The sequence below is a fragment of the Diabrotica undecimpunctata genome, chromosome 3 (genome assembly GCF_040954645.1).
Source record: "Diabrotica undecimpunctata isolate CICGRU chromosome 3, icDiaUnde3, whole genome shotgun sequence".
Taxonomy (NCBI): Eukaryota; Metazoa; Arthropoda; class Insecta; order Coleoptera; family Chrysomelidae; genus Diabrotica; species Diabrotica undecimpunctata.
Window position 1 is genome coordinate 11,323,232 of NC_092805.1, and position 20,323 is coordinate 11,343,554.

Below are 20,323 nucleotides of genomic sequence, written 5' to 3' on the forward strand. Positions count from 1 at the left end.
ATCCATCCACGCACTACGTTAATTCCTGTACATGGTGAGTAGGTAGTTTAATTTTGAGGATCCAGAAGAGTTGCTACTCATTAAAAGAGTTATCGTTATTTGCTTTTTTGTATCCAGGCGCAGTTTTTTCACTTTGGGTTCTGCCAGTGTTTTGGTTTTAAGCATTTTGAAATTGAGACCCGTTTTGTCACAATTGAAGATTTGGTCTGACGTGAGGCCATGCTCTAAAATGGGATCTCTTAATTTTAAATTAAACGGCTCAATTTCAGATGAATCGGCCAAAAGTTTTTCACCGAAATGTTCAGTTGTCGGATGCTATACCTTTTGTTCCATCTGTCGAGCCAACCATCACTTGCAGTAAAAGTTTCATCGCCATCCTTAAACCGTTTGTGAAACTCGGCAGCCTTAGCTTGAAGCATGGGACCATTAATTTTATATCCCAACCCTTAAAAATTAGAAAACTTTAAAAATAAGGCTTCAGAAGTCTGTTCGTATTCTCCTTTCTTTATAGTTTTCCGCAACAAATCACTTCCACCACTCACATTTTCATTAACCCATTATTCAATATCTTTTCGTTTACGTCTCCAATCTACCACAGTTGTACTTTTCCAATACTTAGGTCAGCAGCAACTTTCTTTACTGACTCACCCTGATCCAAGCGTTTTATAGCACTTCAGTTTGTTTCTAAAGAAACTACAACTCGTTTACGTTTTGAACTCACATTGCACTTAAAGTTACGTAGAAACTACACAAAGAAAAGACATGAATAAACTTGTAAGAGCTTACAGTGGGACGAACTGAACAACTAGCTGTGATGACTCAAGACTAACGGTTGGGGGAGTGAAGGAGGCGGTCAACACTCTCTAGTGACTCATCTGTTCAGTGTATCAACAGCTAACGCATACGCTTTCACTTGATCTCGCTGTCCAAGCTAATTTATTACATAATTTGTTCTTTTTAATTACTACCTCAGTTAATCCAGAGGCTCGGTTAGTCGGAATTCGGATAATCGGGAGTCTACTGTAAATACTGATTTAAGCCATTCGTTCGGGGTGATTCCTATGGTGTATATGGGATTAAAGAAGTTAGCTAATATATGAAGGTTTTTTAGTATCAATTAATTTAAGAAATTATGTGGGAATTTTGTATGGTCCTAGTCCTTTGAGATCTTTTGAAATCTCAATAGCATATTTAATTTCTCTCGTTGTAATATCTGGTCCTTGAGAGTTTGTCGAGGAACTGTGGCGTACTCCTTCTCAAGATATATAAATATCAAATATAGTTCTCCTTTCTTTTCTCCGCATGTCTGTCTATTTCTAAAATGTATCACTTTTCTGAGATATAAACTAGCAAATAATATTAAACCTATATATTTTTTTATTCTAGGAATCTCCATATAATCATGGTCCATGCACGAACTGTTTAGAAGACCGCGTCGACAAACTAGTGATCTGGGAACCCCTACTGCCCGGTGCTAACTCTACTCACCCTCCAATTTCTCTCAACAAAGCAGCGCAGAATGGGGATGTTACTTGTATATGTAATCGACAAGCCTTCTCTACCCAAATCATATCCAAAGGAGAACAACTCAATTTACAAATGATCGTTGATAGCACTCATAGTGCTTTAAGTTACTTTAAACATTCTGCTTCACTTTTCGAAGCGACATATGAATTTGTTCATGGCCCACTTTGTGGGCCGGCTATTATTCAACCCATTACCGATGGCGAAATCCATTATCCTTATTATGAAGCTATTGGTTATGTGGAACCACCGAAATCAATAAGGTAAATATTTTACATTTAATTATTTTAATAATGATTTATAATAGGCATTAAAATAATGAGGAGCAACAACAAAATCATTGTTTATTACACTACACACAGATTACACCATGCGCTATAATAAGTGTTAAACCCCCCCAAGTGTTAGATTTTTAACACGTAAGCAAAACGCTCGAACAAGCCAATTTTTAAAATAATGTAATATATTATAGCATTAATGTTTCCTTCTTCAAAGAAAGTAGGTAATCATTTGTCACCTCATTTAAAAGCCTTTGAAATACTGATTTCAAAAATGTATAATACTTTGGTTTCAAATATTTAAAGAATCTAAATTATGCGAGAAAGAGTTTCAGTGTACACGTACATCTAGATCTGGTCAAAAAACTTACCTAATGATCTTCTTTCGTTGCAAACTAAATTGTTTTTACAGCTATCATAAATAAATAGTATTAATAACTTTAGTTTTATTGCTATTTTAAAAGAAATGTATTTGTTGTGAATTTTTAAAATGGTACAACCTCACCAGAACCAATGATCACAAGTTATGGTTTATTGTTTTTGTATTTATATTGTTATGGTAAAAAAAATTAATTTTTAAATACAATTTCTAAATTGATGAACTTATCTTTGTTTATCTCAGAACTTACTTGCGTAGCTCAGTATCTCATTATGTTGTATTTGCAAGTATGAGGACAAAAAGGAGTAAAAATACACCAAACAATACCATATCATTGTACCTTTTATCAACATATTATACCATAGAAAATCAAATATATCAGCTGTATAAAATTAGATTTACATAAAAAAACAAAACTATACCATATAATTATCAATATAAATAAAACCAGATCATATATGATTCTAATGTTCTCTCCGGTTCTATACATTTATAAGGAACAACTGTCTCTATTCAATCAAATATCCAAAACAAAAATTCACTCCGAATCTCCAGGCATATCTTTTGTTTTCAATAAAACAAAACTAAAGTCTAAGTTGTTTCTCCTTATGCTGCTTCTCCAACCCTCCTGATCTCGTTTACTCTATATACCAAACATATGCGGCCTCGGCTCAAATAATTCTTACATTAAAAGAAAAACTTACAAATTGTGGATTTGAAGATCTCTGCTTACACTCAGGTTTTATGCTGCCACAAACAAATTCACAAAATTTCTTTCACGATTCACAACTTTATCCCTCAACGTAAGAACTCCTTTTTTCTTATCACAGGGACAATCTTTTCTCTTCTAGTTCTATATTTTTCCTCCTTAGATTCCACTCTTTTTTTCTTCTCCAAAAAACAAACTAACTTCCCTTTCCTTTTCTTTCTCAAAATCTCTCTCTAGCACAAATCAAATCACTAAAAACAAACATATCTTACCATCTCCTCTCTTTCTCTAGTCAAAATTTCCTTATGACTCACTGCGCTTTCTTTTACTAAACAAAACCATAAAATTCCTTTGTCAAGAAATCCTTAAGGACCTTTCATTGTTTTCAAGTTGAATAGACAGCTTTTATTTTTACACAATTTATATTACGTGAAAACCGGAGTTTATTTTATAATATACAAATCCTTATTTTCCAAGTATAAGTTAAGTAACTAATTAGGTAAACAATTATTAGGTAAACCCTTTCATTGTACCGTTTTGTTTGCACAAGTTTTTATACACTTTTTAAACTTTGTTTATCTGATGGCGCACTTTCCCTTCATTAATAACATATTCTTAATCTAAAGAAAAATATATACAGGGTGAGTCATGAGGAACTTTACATACTTCTACCATATGTAGAGTCCCTCAGGGAGCATATCATGTGGCCACTAAAAAATGTCAACTCCTCTTCTTTATTAATTAACAGGGTGATTTGTGTAATTGACCATTTATTTCATTTTACTGTAGTGTTTATACGGCTCATTTGATTTTTTTAATTTTTGCATGATACAGTACACTACTATCAAGCATTCGACTGGTATTAGCTAAACTAAAAAATTCCAGGACTGGCTTTGGAAAAATTAATTTAGGGATTCGTATTAAATATTACACCCTGTATATATTTTTTTTTTAAATGCAATAAGTGATTTTCAAACTACATAAATAGCCAATGAAAACGACATATGCGACAATGTTGTCGCACTTTTATTAAATTTTTAGTGAACGATCAAATCTTACCAAAAATAGAACAACCATAATGAAGTATCAAATTATAAGGTAATTAATTTAAACAAATGTTATAAATTTCAAACATTTTAATTGAAATGATAAACTGAGTCACTGCACAACAAAAAACAGTAACTACTAACAATAACGAAGAACAATTTAAAAAAAAAACTAAAAATATGTACATAGTTATGATAAACCCATAAATTAGAACTGGAAAAGATACAATAATGGTAACAAAATAAAAATAATTCAAAATAGATTTTCGAAATGGAACCCTGCAGCCTGTACACATTTTTGTTGCCGAATTGTTAATTGACGTATTGAATTACGGATACTCTGGGGATCGTTTCTAATAGTATTACAACAATGTATAATTCTATCAATTAATTGTTGTCGGTTATTAATATTCATTGCGTAAACTAGTTGCTTCAATCGTCCCCAAATATGGTAATCAACGGGATTGAAATCAGGGGATCTTGAAGGCCACGAAATAGGACCTGCACGTCCTATCCACCTGTTGCCATAAACATTATTGAGATGTTGTCTCACTGCCAGTAAAAAGTGTGGGGGTGCCCCATCATGCTGAAAATACATCCCTCGGATAGCAACGTTCGCGTTGGCAAGCAAATTCGGCAAAATATTTTGTATTTTGTATAAATTTAGGGATTCGTATTAAATATTACACCCTGTATAAATTCCTTTTAAAATGCAATAAGTGATTTTCAAACTACATAAATAGCCAATGAAAACGACATATGCGACAATGTTGTCGCACTTTTATTAAATTTTTAGTGAACGATCAAATCTTACCAAAAATAGAACAACCATAATGAAGTATCAAATTATAAGGTATTAATTTAAACAAATGTTATAAATTTCAAACATTTTAATTAAAATGAGTTCCTACAACATAATCTAATACGTAGAAAATTAACATCTTTACTGTCACTTTGTATTATCTCTACGATAGAATCAATTGTTTTTCAATTTTAAATTTTTACTCATAGATCGTATTGGGGCATAATTTCGATAAATAATAAATTAAATTGATTAAAAAGTCAAACCTCTTGTATGTGTTAGTTTTTGTTGATTGTAAATGATTAAAATTTTATGTCAAATAATAATACATTGCATCAACTGTACTAAATAAAAATAAATCTAAAAAAGTTTAAAATGAAGGTTGGCGTTGACCGTTTGACGTTTCTTGATATTTTATACCCATTGTCATTATCAATTGTTATTTATGTGTACAAGAATACATATTTCTTCTTTCATATCTACGTTAAGTACATTGTGTTAGTTTTGGTACAGCGTTTGTTACTTTCGTTCAAAATGCCACATCAGTTTTCGACCACACAATATCCAGACATAATATTTGTTTATGGATTCTGTAAAGGGAATGGTAGGGCTGCTAGTAGAGAATATCGCAGGAGATTTCCTAATCGTCGAACTCCCAGTCATCCAACATTTGGGTCAGTTTTTAATTATTTGCGAGAAAATGGCACTTTTACTAGTGGAACAACAGAGCGACATGTAGATGAAGCGCAGGAAGATGACATTATGGACGCCGTTACTATGAACCCTACAATAAGCACTAGACAAGTAAGTCGAGAACTCAATGTTACTCAATCAAAAGTAAGTAGAGTCTTACAAAAAAATAATCTATACCCATATCACATTCAAATGGTTCAGCGACTACATGCTGGAGATGAGATCGATAGGTTGGAATTTTGTAGATGGATTAACAATAATCGACCAACGCTATACAGGACACTATTTACAGATGAAGCCCAATTTACCAGAGACGGGATAAATAATTTACGAAATTCACATGTGTGGGCAGAAGAAAATCCCCATGCTATTCGAGAACGTCGTTCTCAGTTAAGGTTTTCGGTTAACGTGTGGATTGGTGTCATAAATAACCAATTAGTAGGTCCTCACTTTTTTGATGGTCCTTTAACAGGGCAGGTCTATTTGAACTTTCTACAAAATATTTTGCCGAATTTGCTTGCCAACGCGAACGTTGCTATCCGAGGGATGTATTTTCAGCATGATGGGGCACCCCCACACTTTTTACTGGCAGTGAGACAACATCTCAATAATGTTTATGGCAACAGGTGGATAGGACGTGCAGGTCCTATTTCGTGGCCTTCAAGATCCCCTGATTTCAATCCCGTTGATTACCATATTTGGGGACGATTGAAGCAACTAGTTTACGCAATGAATATTAATAACCGACAACAATTAATTGATAGAATTATACATTGTTGTAATACTATTAGAAACGATCCCCAGAGTATCCGTAATTCAATACGTCAATTAACAATTCGGCAACAAAAATGTGTACAGGCTGCAGGGTTCCATTTCGAAAATCTATTTTGAATTATTTTTATTTTGTTACCATTATTGTATCTTTTCCAGTTCTAATTTATGGGTTTATCATAACTATGTACATATTTTTAGTTTTTTTTTTAAATTGTTCTTCGTTATTGTTAGTAGTTACTGTTTTTTGTTGTGCAGTGACTCAGTTTATCATTTCAATTAAAATGTTTGAAATTTATAACATTTGTTTAAATTAATTACCTTATAATTTGATACTTCATTATGGTTGTTCTATTTTTGGTAAGATTTGATCGTTCACTAAAAATTTAATAAAAGTGCGACAACATTGTCGCATATGTCGTTTTCATTGGCTATTTATGTAGTTTGAAAATCACTTATTTCATTTTAAAAAAAAATATATACAGGGTGTAATATTTAATACGAATCCCTAAATTAATTTTTCCAAAGCCAGTCCTGGAATTTTTTAGTTTAGCTAATACCAGTCGAATGCTTGATAGTAGTGTACTGTATCATGCAAAAATTAAAAAAATCAAATGAGCCGTATAAACACTACAGTAAAATGAAATAAATGGTCAATTACACAAATCACCCTGTTAATTAATAAAGAAGAGGAGTTGACATTTTTTAGTGGCCACATGATATGCTCCCTGAGGGACTCTACATATGGTAGAAGTATGTAAAGTTACTCATGACTCACCCTGTATGCCTGCATATTCAAATTCTTAAACTGGAGACTCATAATAATATATACACTTATAAATAATTTTCAATTCATATATAATAATTTTTAGATGTATATGGGAAATAAAAGTGAACCGAGAACGAGATTTCTGGCTACACTTCGATCAAATCAAGTTTTCATCAAAATCCTGTGACGACGGCATCGTGGACATCTTCCTTAAAGGTCGCTTAGATCCGTACCTCTCTGTTTGTGGTGAAAATGTCTCATTAGCGAAAGAACTCCCAATTCTTTCTTCGGCTGAACTTAGTCCGGACGGAACTGATCCTAGTATCACGATTCAGTTTATAGGTAAGGTAGTTTTATATTTTATAAGTATGGTTAGATGTAATATTGTATATATTTTATATCGTCTCGGTATCTCAGCGTAATTTTTCAAAGGTCTATACAATAAAGTCTCTGTTTTATACGGTGGATACGTTCCACAGAAAAACACATATAAAAAAATTGCATAAAAAAGACATTACTTGCCTTAAAAAAGTAGGGATACGTCCCGTAGACTTCTAAAATTACATAAAACCAAGAAAACACAAAAAAGTTTCCAGATATTAAAAGAAATAGGATGCATGCTAAAATACTTGGAATATCTGAAAGAAATTCATAGAAAAATTTAAAAAAGACTGGTCCATATTTCTATTCGTTTTTGTGACTATTTATGTTTATGCATAGTGTCCACAAATAGGAAAACAGAGAACCTGTTTATTTTAGTAGTATTGTTGTTGAAAGTAAACTAATTATTTATAAACTTCTCTGCAGGTGGATATTTTTCAAAGTTGTCTCGGTCTAAAACTCGTTCTCGTTTAAAATAGCACAATTCTCTAATACTCTTCCAGCTTAAATCATAATGTTTTTCTATCAATTTTCTAACATCAACTGCTTTTTATTAATAATCTTTGCCTTTTAAAGCACGTGGTCTAAGAGATTTATTTATTAAGAGCGGTTTCAACATCCTACGTCCTGATGTATCGCTACAAAGTATGTAATAATGTTACTTGATCTTTACTTGCTTTATGTTTACTTGCAGTTTTTTCATCATTTGGGATATAAGTACGGTTAGGCATTTTTTTTCCAATACAGTCCCGTTTCATCAAGCAATAAATACTTGATCGGCACAATAGCCCCCATCTTCAATTATTTTCGCTAGCTCCTGTGGAAATATTTTTGCTGCTGCTTTATCTGCTGTAGCACTCTCTCCTGTGATCTTGACATTATGACATGCATTTCTCTTTATAAACCCAATTAGCCATCATTTGCTAGCAGAACATCTTTTACCAGCTTGGGAAGTGGAAATTGGTGGCTCTGACTGTTTCATTACCTATAAAACTGAAGAGCTTTTTTCTGGATTAAATAACCACTTACAGGAATTTTTCTTTGAATTAGTTCCTTAATCCAAACTGCTACGGCTCTTTCTGTTCTTTCTAGTAATACATCCCTTGAGTAAGATGAAAAGTTGGAGCTTAATTTTATACCAGAAATTATAGATTTTCTTATAGCAACTTCTTTTTTCTTGATTGCACTTACAGTTGATTCACCTAAATTAAAATGTTTTTCAATTGCCGTAGATCCTTCTTCTTTTCCTAAGCGATCTAAAATTGCAATTTTCATTTTTAACGAATTGATTATCTTTGATGTTTTTTTTTCTCCATTAGGCCAAAGAAAATCTTAAAAAAAGAAATAAAGAAAATTTAAATTACGATATTGAGCTGGCAAAAACCTCTTCTAATAAATCGCTGTACAATATTTGGTTTCAAATAGCAAACGAAGTAAAAATTCAACCAACCAAAAGTAGAGATCCGGTTTTGGCGGGAGAAGATCCAGAACCTGATATTATTTCTCTGAAAATAATGCTTCCAAACATATGTCCCCTGGTATCTACTACAAATGATAATATGATAAATGCTTTGTTTCAGGAATATTCCAATTATATATGTAACAAATATGAAATTATAAACACTATTTATAAAAAATACTTTTTTTCCATAGCTAATGTTAAAGTGTTGCTATAACAACTGTTTTGAGTAGATAAAGTATCACTTTAACCGCAAGGGTAGATAAAGTGACACTTTAACAGCAAGAGTAGATAAAATGTTTTAACTTTTTTATTCAATAAAATTTACAAATTCAAACACATTAAGGATTAAAAACAACTGAAATTTTACAATAAACATTATTAGAAATATCTATATTTGGAGCATCACAACTTGTACTCGTTTGCTTAAACACTTGATTCGAGGTACTGGATTGATTTTCTGGTCCGCCAAGTATACACTTGGATACAGCAATCTTATTGCTTATTGACTCTTCAATGTAAGATTCTGCAACAGATGACGATTTCCATCCACCTAAACGTTTAACTTTTACTAGATCAGATATTTACTAGATATTTTAACAATAAACTTTCTGCTTCCAACGCTGCATTTTTTACATCTGATGGCAGGTTTTCTTTTTCTTGTGTCAATTCTTTTCCGTCAATTTCGTATTTATTCACTTTGTACACAAAACGCAACAATATTCTCCGCAAAAACCAAAACGTAACATTTGTTTGACATTTGTTGACAGAGTGATTCATATCCCTAGCAACGGAGCAACACAATTGCGATTTTTGTGCTAAAAATTACAATTTGCTTTGAAAAGTCTATTTTTCACCTGAACTTGAAGTCTTGCTATAGAAAAAAATGTTGTGTTGCACACGACGATAAAATCGCATTATCTTCTCGAGCATAATTAGCATCTCGACTGACGTCTCGACGCTAAAAAACGCTCTCGAAGATAAAGTACAATTTTATCGTCTTGTACAATAAAGAACTATTTTCTTCAAACGTCAAATAATGATGACATTACTTATCTAACTTGATCCTGTCAAAGTTTGATGTCTCCGCCGGCAGCAGTTTTTTTTCCCAGTTCTTTACGGCGGAGGGAAAAATGTTGTCATGGCAACAATATGAAACATGTCACAAAGCAACAATACAAATGTCATTAACAACAATTAAACAACATTTTTATTTATAGTAATATTGAAAGTACAATTAGTTAATGAGGCATTTTCAAAATTGAAACCGTGCAAAAATGTTCCCGACTCTTGATACGCATTGGTAATTGTTGATGATACTGATGGTCGAAAACAACTTTCAGCAATCATTCCCGATGTTGGCGAATCATGAGGGTTTAAAAATTTTTGAGCATTATTGTTCTTATTTCTTATTGAATCCTCTATATATCCTTCGGCAACCGTGCTTGATTTCCAGCCCCCATGTCGTTTGAGGCATTCTAGATTTCCGCCTCCATCAATTAAAAGTGTTGCTGAAGTTCGTCGTAAAGAGTGACCCGTGTATGCGCTTGCATCGTTTAAATTTAAATAACTAGCTACTTTTTGGGCTACTGCGCTGATCGAATGTATTCCCATGACGCTTCGGTAACACTTTCCATTTTGGTACTTGATAAAAAATCGGTTTTCTGTGAAATTTTCAGGCCGCAGTGATGCATACTTTTTATACAGTTTAATGTAGTTTTGACCAATTATCGTAAAAGATCTAATTTGTCGTGTTTTACTGTCTGGGATTTTGATAATTATTACATTTTCTTTATCCTCAATGTCCACAGTCTTCATTTTTACCATTTCGTCGCATCGACAGGCGCCGGTAACCCCAATTAACAAAACAATCTGAAATATTTTTATAATTTAGTAGAGTATACTACATGCTTTGCAATATAATTTTTTTTTACCTTTAATCCTAAATACAACTTATCTGGCGCTTCAAACAAAAATTTATCAAACTCGTCTTTAGTGAAAACTTTAGACTTCTTTGCAGTATATCCTTCCCTTGTTTTCATCAGAAAGGCACGTAACTTTAAAAAATTGCTTATATCCACATTTTTTCTAATAACTAACTCGGATTTTATCATAGAGTATCGTGACCACATTGTAGAAGATTTCCATTTATTTTCATTTTCCATTATATTAAAATATGCCAGTAAAACGTCTTCGGTAACTTGAAGTACTCCTCTTGTATCGCACCACTCTTGGAAGTGCTTGTACGCTAACCGATACTTTATTCCGGACTTGGAGGGCCCCAAACGTGCTACTGCATCATTAGCCGCGGACTCAATTTCGTTAAGGTTTTCCATTATCGCACTAAATTTGCACTTGCGGTTGCAACAACAATAAGCTGTCTTTAATAATTGCAAACAACTTTCAGCAATCATTCCCGATGTTGGCGAATCATGAGGGTTTAAAATTTTTTGAGCATTATCGTTCTTATTTCTTATTGAATCCTCTATATATCCTTCGGCAACCGTGCTTGATTTCCAGCCCCCATGTCGTTTGAGGCATTCTAGATTTCCGCCTTCATCAATTAAAAGTGTTGCTGAAGTTCGTCGTAAAGAGTGACCTGTGTATGCGCTTGCATCGTTTAAATTTAAATAACTAGCTACTTTTTGGGCTACTGCGCTGATCGAATGTATTCCCATGACGCTTCGGTAACACTTTCCATTTTGGTACTTGATGAAGTTTTCTGTGAAATTTTTGACCAATTATCGTAAAAGATCTAATTTGTCGTATTTTACTGTCTGGGATTTTGATAATTATTACATTTTCTTTATCCTCAATGTCCACAGTCTGTAACCAGGGAGACGCAAATCCCACCGACGACTTAATTATTTTCGAGTAAAAATAGCGTATGAATTGTACTATTTATGATTGAAAATTGCTACGTTTAAAGAAAAAATAGTATACTTTATTCGGCAAAGAAGCGACTTTTCTTGACTTGCCCTCTATTACGCGCCTCACTTCGTTCGGCGCGTAATATCGGGCGCGTCAAGAAAAGTCATGCTTCTCTGCCTCATAAAGTAATAGACTATTACTTATTTGTGTTACCACAAATTTATTTTGTTTTACCTATTTCTGTACTTCAATAAATATTTAAGCATAAATATCAACTTGTATCTCTTTTTTTAACTAGTTCTTGGGTGGCCTAAAATGGGGAAAGTGTATGGCCAAAAGTAGAAACACATGGCCAAAAGTAGGAATTTTTGTAGTTCAAAATATAAAACATAATAATTTCATTATAAATTGAATCTTCATGATCAGTTGATCTCCTAGTAGAGCAGATTCGAAAGTAAAAATGGCATTGAGCGGAAAGATTTTATTCAAATCCTACATGTTTCTCAATCGAAAACTGATAAAGAAAGTTCTTAAAGTGGCCATAAGTGGTGCCTCTACATAAAAATATATTGTCAAGTCAAAGTATTCAAACGTGCATATTTTACTTAATGTATTTTCATATCAAACGTGCATATTAACCGAACGATATAATATCTTTCATAAACAATAATTTTGTAGAACTTAATCATAAAGTAAAATTATTTTTAATCATTTTCCATAATATTCTAGGTATAAATAAGTTACGGTTTTATAGGCAAGTTACTTTTTAATTGGTTGACCGTTTTATCAAATAATATTTCAGGTTTACTCACACGCCTTCAAAAAACAATACATTCAGCAGTTATTCGTTAGTGGTATGACTAGTAATACACAGTCGTCCCCAAAATTATTGATACACCAATAAAAACGTAAGAACTTAAAACTAGTTTTACTAATAAGAGGAATAAAAAACCTGTCCCAAATTTATTTGGCTAATAGCAAATGTTGGGTGTTTCTATCAATTTATAACTGGTTTTGATTTGAACAAATCACATTTTGGAATAATTTTATTTTAAATGGGAAATTAGACATTTTTGTTAATTTAGGAGATCAATGTCATATTAAAATTAAACAAAACAATATAATGTAATGTTTGTTGAAGTAGTTATATTAAGAAAATATTTAACTTAAATAAGTATAAATATTTTTTACAAATGCGTGACTCAACTTTTCAGTAGACGTAGTTTAATTTTGTGTATCAGTATTGGCACACGGTCTACTACACCGGTCATAAAAAGATGCCTCTGGATGCATTTTGTTTAAATTTCAATAAAATAATCTATTATTTGTAGTTTTTTTTAACAATATTTATTATTATTGACATATTTTGTTTATTTAAAATGTTTATTTACGTAACACAAAAAATAGTCCACAATTTTTGTAATATTTTGATTTTTTCTCTTTTTTACTAAACAAATTACAATTAATTTAAAATTTAAACAAAAATAAAACGTTATTTCACTAAGACTTATCATAAAAAATATAAGAGATGGCAAAAAACATAATAAAATTAAGCTGGAATATTGTTATAGTCATCATAAATTGGTATTGTTCTGAAGCTATTTTCTTGTGGCATTTTAAATTAATTACTATTTAAATGGGAATAAGCCACAATTAAAGGTTAAAATACGTTTATTGACGTTTCAATTTCCACTTCGGAAATCGTTCTCAAAATACAAACATTAGTAAATTAAACAAATTTTGTTTTTTGTTACTTAGTGAAAAATTCTTCTAATTATTTAATTTTATATGACTCATCTATATTGACAATTCAGACATACATTATACATTTTAAAGTAGACGACTTTAAAATGATATTGCCAATATTGTTGAGTTGCGTTCCTGGGATGACTTTACTTATAAAATAGTTCATTCGATTACATTAAATCAACTTTAACTTGAGAATATCCGTCAGAAAAGATTATAACATGTAATTCGTCTTTAAAAAGACAAATACATGCCATGATGACAGTAAAATTCTCCTGTTAGTGATTCCATAGTAAATTATGAGGGAAAAACCAGGAAAAAACCTCATAATACTATCCCGACATGGTAAGTATTTGATCGTGCATTTATTTTACCTTCAATAAACACGAAATTCCGATTTTATATGTTTGTTATTTAAAAAACATAAATGATGTATTCTCCATATTTTACTGACTTACCCTTTCAATATGGGTAACCAGATCCTACTACATTCTGCCGAGGAATTCGCGACACAATTGGTCTCATTTAGCATAATTAGAGCCGTTTCTTTGATTTTTCTCTTTTTACCATCCGTTTCTTTTAGGACTATATTTGAATCATTCCATTGAACCCTATGTTCATTATCCCATGCGTGTTTACATATTTGAGATCTATCAAATTCTCTATTTTTAATATAGGATTGATGTTCACTTATTCTAACATTTAATGGCCTTGATGTTTCACCTAAATAAAACTGATCGCATTCACAAGGTATTTTATAAATGCAATTCCTTGTCCTTTCTTGTTCATTGTTAGGTTTGGTTTTGGACAAAATAGATCTCAACGTGTTTGTTGTTTTGAATGTTGTTGAAATGTTGAATTTATTTCCTATCCTTTTAAGCTTTTCTGATAATCCTTTTATGTATGGTATTGTTATTTTCCTCGTATTATTCCTTGTATATCGATTGTTGAAAATTCCTTATTTATAAACGATAAAGGATAATCATTTTTTAATAAAACAGATGTTAACAAATGTTTTTCCTCCAAGAACAAATTTTCGTTAGAACAAGTAATTTTGGCTCTATCGTATAAGGATTTAATGATTCCCTTTTTAATAATAATATTGTGATTTGATTTGAAATTTAAATATCTGTTGTTGTGTGTTGGTTTTCTATACACCTGAGTTTCGTATCCAGTATCGTTCTTAGAGATTAAAACATCCAGAAAAGGTAATGTGTTATTATATTCCTTTTCCATGGTAAATGTTATTGTCTCTTCTTTATCGTTTATATCATTTAGGAATGTGTCCAACAACTCTGATCCATGAGGCCATATTGAGAATACATCATCTACATATCTCCACCATACTGAGGGTTTTAAATTTTGTTTAGAAATAATATTTGTTTCAAAATCTTCCATAAATATATCGGCTAATAATGGAGATAAACTAGAGCCCATTGCTAGTCCAAAACTTTGTTTATAGAATTCATTATTTAGTTGAAAGTATGTATTATCAGTACATAATGTACTCCACTATAGCTGATATATTTAGTCTTGTTCTAGTTGGCCAATGTATCATCACTCTCTAATTTTGTCTTGACTATATTTAAAGTCTTATCTAATGGCACATTCGTAAATAAACTATTTATGTCAAAACTTACTAAAGTATTATTTGAATTAAATTCAATATTTGATAATTTATTTAAAAAATGTTGTGTATTTTTTATAAATGTGTCACTTTTATTTGCAATTGGTTTTAAAATATTTAATAAAAATTTTGATAGTTCAATACAAGGAGAATTCATGGTACTACAAATGGGTCTAAGTGGTATATTCGTTTTATGAACTTTCGGTGCTCCATAAAAATGAGGGGTCTTACTGTAATGAGGTGTAATTAATCTTCTCTGATAACTGGTTAAACAATCTTTAAACTTGAATAAAGTTCTATATATTCTGTTTTCCAAAGGTTTTGTTGGATCCTTTGTTAATTTTGTATAAGGTCCGTTTATTATTAGATCTTTAATTTTGTTTTCATATTGAATTCTATCCATTACATATTATTAATGTTTGTATTTTAAGAACGATTTCCGAAGTGGAAATTGAAACGTCAATAAACTTATTTTAACCTTTAATTGTGGCTTATTCCCATTTAAATAGTAATTAATATTATAAATTTTACATGTTCCAAACAAAGACACTTTTTACAAATCGAACAAAATATTTCGTTTTTCGATTGTTTTTCGAATATGGAGAAATAAAAATATCGGGAAAGAAACGAAAGGCAGAATTTACAAAACAGTCATTAGACCAATAATGACAGCAGAGATGAAAACACTTGATGAAAAATTGATGGTAAGACGCTATGGGACAGAGCTAGAAGTACCGATATACGATGTAGATGCAAAGTAGAGAACATCAATAACTGGTAAAGAAATAGAAGAGTAGAATGGAACGATCATATAAGCCAAATGACAACAAATAGAGCAGTAAAGACGGCAAGAGATGGTTCCCCAATAGAAAGACGATCAGTAGAAAAACCACGAAAACGAGGAAACGACAACTTACTGGAGGCACATTAAAAAACAGTGTCATGTCTATATAAAAAGAAGAAGAAAAAAAAGAGACCTTACTGTACTGCATGATCCGTAACGCAACTATTATATACATAGCTATCATACAGAGCGTTATATTTAAAATAAGGGAGTTTTAGGAGGATCTAGATATTTTAGAATAATTGGGCATATTCAAAAATCCTATATCATAAGTTTTCGGATATTACAGATATTAATTATATCAAATTTCTCTTAAACGTCTAATTCTAATAGAACTCTCAAAGAATCATTTTTTATATCGTGCACTTTTTTTTTAAATTGTGCAATATTTTATACCTGTCAGTTTGTAGTTAACCGAAATATACCGAGACATAGATTTATGTATGCCTCAGTACTATATACCAACTCCGAAGTGTGTCATGGTAACAAATGTTGAAATTGAAATTATAGGTAGAACTTCACCAACACGTGCTGCATTTAAGATCGCCTGGACGGAGATGTTCCATTTACCCCGAAACGTGGATGGTTCCTCTTTGATGTCGAGTCGACTGACTGAGGGTGGCAATCCAGAAGATCCTCTGGGAGACGGGTGTGAATTCGCTTGTCCCGGCGAACAGGGGCTATGCATTCCAGCCAGGCTCGTCTGTAACGGAGTTGTTAATTGCCCCAACGTCACAGATTATAAAGGTAAGAACATTTTTTTTATTAGTTAATATAAATGTTTGGAACTATAAAAAGTGAAATGTTTTTATTTTAAATCTGTAATATTAACACAGTCAACAAATTTCATTATCACATAACCTAAAACTGCAATTACAATTAACTTAATTAGCGGTTAGCGGTTTATATCATCTATAGTCCTCCAAATCATAGCTTAACTGAAGCTGAACTGAAAGTGTGATAAGTAGTAGTAGAAAACCAAAAGACTTGGGGGTTATGCATTATATCACCATCTAAACCTGCAATTATAATTTACTTTATTAACAGTTTATAGCATCTATATTTCTGCAAATTATAGCTTAACTGAAGCTGCATTTGTAGTGGGATAGCCCAAGACATTGGGAGGCACATCATATCATCTTCTTCTTAAGGTGCCCTCTTCATTACTGAAGGTTAGCTATAACTACAGCAACTTGCTCTCTATCTTGAGCTGTTCTTAGTATCGAATGTGTGTCCATGCCTGTCCAGTCTCTTACATTTTTCAGCCAGGAGCATTTTCTTCTTCCTGGACCTCTTCTTCCTTCCAATTTTCCTTCCATTATCAGTCGTAAAAAGTTGTATTTTTCTTCTTTGTAAATATGTCCTAGATAACTCGTTTTTCTGGTTTTTACAATATTTAAAAGTTCTCTCCCAGACCCCATTCTGCTCAGCACCTCATTGTTGATCACGTGCTCTATCCAAAAGATCTTCAGGATCCTTCGAAAAACCCACATGTGAAAAGCTTCTACATGTCTCATACATGTGATTCTGAGAGTCCATGTTTCCTATATTCCTGCAAATTATAGCTTTACTGAAGCTGCACTTGAAGTGGAATGAGTAGGGGAGGAAAACCAAAAACTTGGGGAAGGCGCATCATATCATCACATATACTAAACTTTCAATTATAATTAGCCTAATTAACAGTTTAAAGCATCTATATTCCTGCAAATTATGGTTTAACTGAAGCTGAAGTAGTAGTGGGATAAGTAGGACAGGAAAATCAAAGAAAACTTGGGGAGATGCATCATATTATCACGTAACTTAAACGTGCAATTATTTTCTTATTCTTTTTACTTCTTGTATTATATAGCTTTAAAGCCTGTTTCTTCTTCAATATTAGCCTCCTAAATTGTTTAAATTATCGCACCATCTTTTTCTTGCTTATGTTTTCGCTTCTCTCCCTATCCAACAGACTTTTCTTTGATATTCGTCGGAGTATATTCATCTCTGTTGTTTCTAGTAGTGGTCTCGTTTTAGATGTGCCAGATCTTGTCTCCGCCGTGTATGTTAATATAACTCTAATTGCTGCTTTATAGATTCTTGTTTTTGTGTTTTGTCCTAGGTATTTGTTCTTCCTGATTGCGTCTTTAAAAGATCCCATCGCTTTACTTGCTTTTGAGCTTTGTTATCGTACTTCTTCTTTAACATCTCCGTAACTGGTTATATCTATTCTCAGATATCTAAATCTTGTATCCTGCTTTATTATTGTTCCATCAATTTTGATTTTACGTCGTAGTGGGTATTTAGATGTCATACATTTGGTATTTTCTGCTGATATCACATTATATTTCTTGGCTGTTATATTGAAGATGTGTGTTAATCTTTGGAGATCGTCTTCTATCTCGGCGATTAATGTGGCGTCGTCAGTATGACATAAAATTTGGATTTCTTTGTTCCCCATTTTGTAACCATGACCTTTACATACTGCTTGTATTATTTCATCCATTATTATATAGACTAGGCGGGATCTGTGTAAATTAAGACCATAATGGACATTTTCCATAGGAAGCTATTTTTTTGCTGGAATCCATTCAGGATGTGCCCAATATCGATAATTACGATATGCGCCAGTCGCAAATCCTGTGCTAAATTTTGTATTTAACAAAATCTGAAAACAATTCAAAATTTCTCATTTTTTTGCTCCTATTTTCGTTTATAATTTGGAAAATATTGATCCTAGAGAAAAAATTATAAGAAGTTAAAAGTTTCGTTATTCAATTTTACATAATATTTCGTTAGCTAGAAATTGAAAATTTAATGTTTATTGTTGAAAAATAGCAGTAATTGGAAAAAAAAGTACAAAAAAATGAAGTTAATCCTTTAAATGTTTTCGACTTTCTAAACTTGACTTACAAGCTCCATATTCCGCCTAGAAAAACTTTTTACTATGTTTAAAACGTGTGCTAAATTTTGTTAAGATCGGTCGGATAGGTTTTGCATAATAATTTTGCAATCCAGCCTACTGGAAAAAAATCGCAAATTTTCATATTTATAGTAGGCCCTAAATAAGGCTCTCAGACAGTTGCAAATTTTTTATAAATTTTTTATTTTTTTTATAAATTTTTTATAAATTGAATAATTTTACGAGCTTTAAACATATCCTTCCAAAAAAGAAAAAAGACTTTAAAAAAAATTATTGAATATTGAGTCAAAATAAAGTTTATTTATGAAAAAAAAAATTTTTTTTCGTTCGCCTTTGTTTTATCAATTTAAATTATTTATTAACAATTTATAAATACATATTTGTGTACTAAAAGTAACAATTTACTTTAATGTATAAATTGCAAGCTCAAAAAAAATGCATGAAGAAAAAATGCAATTACTTGTTTAACATACAATTGTTTATTGCGAATTTCCCAATTTGCAATTAAAAATGGTATTTGAAAATATGATATTTGAAATCCTTGTCGCCCGAGACAGTGATTCAAAAAAAAAGCAAAATTGGTTAACAAGAAGCCGAGATAATGCAATTTTTAGCGCGCGCTATGATTTTGAACTCGCCGATTCTCATTTCGAGTGAATGTCCCCCACCACCACCTCTCATGCATTCCGAGCGACATTTTACGTGAAAACGGTTTTTTATTTGTCTTTTTTATGGATGTTGCCATGAAGCGCATTACGTAAAATTTTTGATATAAAAAGTACTTGACAAGACGAGGGTATTTGTTTAAAAAAGAGCCCTATATCACTTATGGTTACACGGCAAATGTATGCCAACTTTGACCTTCAATATCTCGGCAACCAGTAAGCCAAATGTGTCTTTTTGTTTTAAGAAGCGTATTTTATTGATCTTTAAGTGTATAAATTTTGAAATTGAAATGTTTAAAGCTCGTAAAGTTATTGAATTTGTTTATAAGCCTAATATATAAAAAAATGTTTAAAACTTTAAAAAATTTTCTAGGCTCTCCTAGTGAACCGATTTGAATTTTACAAAAAGCGTTTAAAAGTTTGAGTCTTCCTTTAAGTTTAAAAAAATTTGCAACTATCTGAAGGCCTTATTTATGGCCTACTATAAATTTGAAAATTTGCGATTTTTTTTTAGTAGGCTGGATTGCAAAATTATTATGCAAAACCTATCCGACCGATCTTAACAAAATTTAGCACACGTTTTAAACATATTAAAAGGTTTTTTTAGGCGGAATATGGAGCTTGTAAGTTTAGAAAGTCGAAAACATTTAAAAGATTAACTTCATTTTTTTGTACTTTTTTTCCAATTATTGCTATTTTTTCAACAAAAAACATTAAATTTTCAATTTCTAGCTAACGAAATATTGTGTAAAATTGAATAACCAAACTTTTAATTTCTTATCATTTTTTCTCTAGGATCAATATTTTCCGAATTATAAACGAAAATAGGAGCAAAAAATGAGAAATTTTCAATTGTT

General features: G+C 31.6%; 1 protein-coding gene across 1 annotated transcript in view; it reads left to right on the forward strand.

The window, feature by feature from the left end:
• Window positions 1-20,323, forward strand: part of LOC140436425 (cubilin homolog) — a 989,698-nt gene that overhangs the window by 964,927 nt on the left and 4,448 nt on the right. The window contains exons 9-11 of the mRNA XM_072525245.1: window positions 1,387-1,787; window positions 7,075-7,313; window positions 16,410-16,646. Of these exons, the coding sequence (XP_072381346.1) occupies window positions 1,387-1,787; window positions 7,075-7,313; window positions 16,410-16,646 (877 nt within the window). The remainder of the gene's footprint in view (window positions 1-1,386; window positions 1,788-7,074; window positions 7,314-16,409; window positions 16,647-20,323) is intronic.